Below are 2453 nucleotides of genomic sequence, written 5' to 3' on the forward strand. Positions count from 1 at the left end.
TCTTTGGCAACTTGTTTTATAATATATGCTATGAAACTTTTGGAATATTCCACAAATAAAACAAACATTCTAACTCATGATTTTTTTCTAGCTGTAACAGAAACTCTTCTCATTTTTTTCTGCCTCCTTAAACTGAAGTGTTCTCCACCACTTAAACACCCTTTTACACCTATGATTTTTACCAGGTACAATGGTATCCTCTTCATTACTAGGCAAAGGTGTTATTCATTAACAAAGTACAATCAACTGATTTTAGAATATTTAAGATAATCACATTTTTTTTTTCCTGCACTGAAATTACAACTGAGACTTAAATCACTTTGTTTTGGGACTTCTGATATACATATAATTCATAATTTCTTAAAAATTCTTAAACATTAGCAATATTAGGCAAAGTAGCTGTCTGCTACGCTGTCAAGTCTAAAATGTATAAAAAATATAAAATGTTTAGACTGTCTAATCTTTAGATTATTTTAAAAGATCACTGTTTCATAAAGCGAAAAGAAAATTAGTTTACAAAGGCTAATCAAGTTGATATTAAAAATAGGTATAATATATACATACATGTATATTTCTTAAAGAAACGTGGAAACATTTCACACATTTTAAATAACAGTCGTGGGATAGCTTTAGGTTATTTTCAGTGCACCAAATTTATTTGCCGATCAAAGAATTACTATAGGCAGAGAGTTTAAAAATTCCCAGGGCTGGGGGAGGGGAGCAGAGTGGGGTAAACAAATCAGTATATATTAGATGTATAAGGACTAGAGCCAGGGCAGACATGAGTTTCTAAATTATATATATCACCTTTTTCATAAAAGGGTGGTACTTCATAGGATATCCAAGTAACACCGACTTATAAAAACAAACCAAATACTTAGAATGTTGGCCACATAAGAGAGAGCGGCTGGAGGCTTTGAGAGACTGAAGAATGAACAAACTCAACCGATTCAAAATGTATTATTCATCCCTCAAAGAACCAAAACAGAGGGAAAAAATACGAAAGGTCCTCACAACACTCCGAAAAGTTCAGGCATTAGGACGTGTTGACTGACACCCATTTCTTGCTGTTTTAAAACCCGCCCCTCCGCTGCCTGGCCTCTCTCCACGGAAACGAGCGGCGGCCAAAGAAAGTTGCTCTGCACAGGTGGGGACTCAGACGGCCCCGCGCCCTTCTCAGCCTCTGCCGCCCGAACGCGACGCGCCCCCGGAAGTGACCGGGCCGGGCAGGAGGCGGGAGCGCGCGGCTCAGGCGCGCGCTAGCTGGGGGCAACCGTGAACGGAGGAGGAGGGGCCCGCGCGAAGCCCCGCCTCCCCCGGGCTGCGGCCTCCGGCTACAGCCAGGGTTCCGAGGGCTCGGGCTCCGGCTCCGGGGTTCGCTGGCCTGAGTCGGGTCCGCGTGGACAGGGCTCCTCCTTGTCCCCACGCGGGCGCGGCCCCCGCTGTTCGACGTGCAACTGCATCAGGGCCCGGCGGTACATGGCCTCCAGCTTCTCAAGCCGGGCTCTCAGGGCCCTGGGGCTGCCCTGCTCGTCCTCGGGGCCGCCGCCCCTAGCCCTCCTGTTCGTGCTGGCCTCCTCGGGGCCCGGGGACGCCCTCGCCGCCTCCGCGTACGCCCCGTCATCACCCTCGCCGGGGAGCCGCAAGGCCTGACGGAAGAGGCTGCGGTTCTCGCGCTTCAGCCGCCGGTTCTCGAGCCGCAGTCGGGCGTTCTCCTCACGCAGCCGCGCGTTCTGTCGGTCCCGCTCGTCCCGCGCGCGGATGGCCTCTAGGTGGCTCGCTGCCAAGTCGGCGAACCGCTCCTCCAGCTGCTGTCGGGCGCCGCCCGCGCGGCCTCGCCAGCCCCCGCTGCCGCCACCCCCACGAACGCGGCCCGGGCGGCCCTGCCCGCGGCTGTCCCCTCCGCCGCAGCTCCCGCGCCTGGTGGCGCCACCACGCATGCGCCACATCGTCCCAACCGCGTCGCCAGCCCCTCGGGCCGAGGGGCCGCGCGCCCAGGCGCCAGCGAGTTCGGGGCCCGGCAGGGCAGTCGGGGCAACAGCGCAGGAGGAGAGGAGGTGGCGGGCGGCGGCTGCTGGCTTGGGGCCAGAGGAGGCCGGGAGTTTGCCCGGTTTGAGGCGTGTCTTGTCTCCTCGGGTGGAGCTGCCCCCCTGGGCCTGCGATCTCCAGGCCGGCTCACACACAATGCCCCTGGGGAGCGCCCTGCGGCTCAGCCCTTCGGCAGCGCGGGGAAAAGCGTGTATCCTCGGCCGGGCTCTGCCAGGGCTCTTCGGCGCGGGCCAGGGCACTGCAGGAACCAGCCGGCCTCGCCCTGTCTCCAGCGCAACCACCAGTTACCTTGCCTTTTACAGGGCAATCTCAAAGCAAATAATAATACAATGAGAAGTTCTGGGACAGCTTTATGGGGCACGTTGAAAAGCTATAACGGGTTTATTTAGAACCCAGCAGTTTAA

At 54.5% G+C, this 2453-nt stretch overlaps 1 protein-coding gene across 1 annotated transcript; it reads right to left on the minus strand.

Moving 5' to 3' along the window:
• Window positions 1–634: 634 nt before the first annotated feature.
• TUSC1 (tumor suppressor candidate 1) lies at window positions 635–2211 on the minus strand. The gene has a single exon (XM_061199133.1). It carries the CDS (start codon window positions 1947–1949, stop codon window positions 1335–1337), a length of 615 nt encoding a protein of 204 aa, XP_061055116.1. The 5' UTR covers window positions 1950–2211; the 3' UTR covers window positions 635–1334.
• Between the last annotated feature and the right edge of the window lie 242 nt (window positions 2212–2453).

The sequence above is a fragment of the Eubalaena glacialis genome, chromosome 9 (genome assembly GCF_028564815.1).
Source record: "Eubalaena glacialis isolate mEubGla1 chromosome 9, mEubGla1.1.hap2.+ XY, whole genome shotgun sequence".
Lineage (NCBI taxonomy): Eukaryota > Metazoa > Chordata > Mammalia > Artiodactyla > Balaenidae > Eubalaena > Eubalaena glacialis.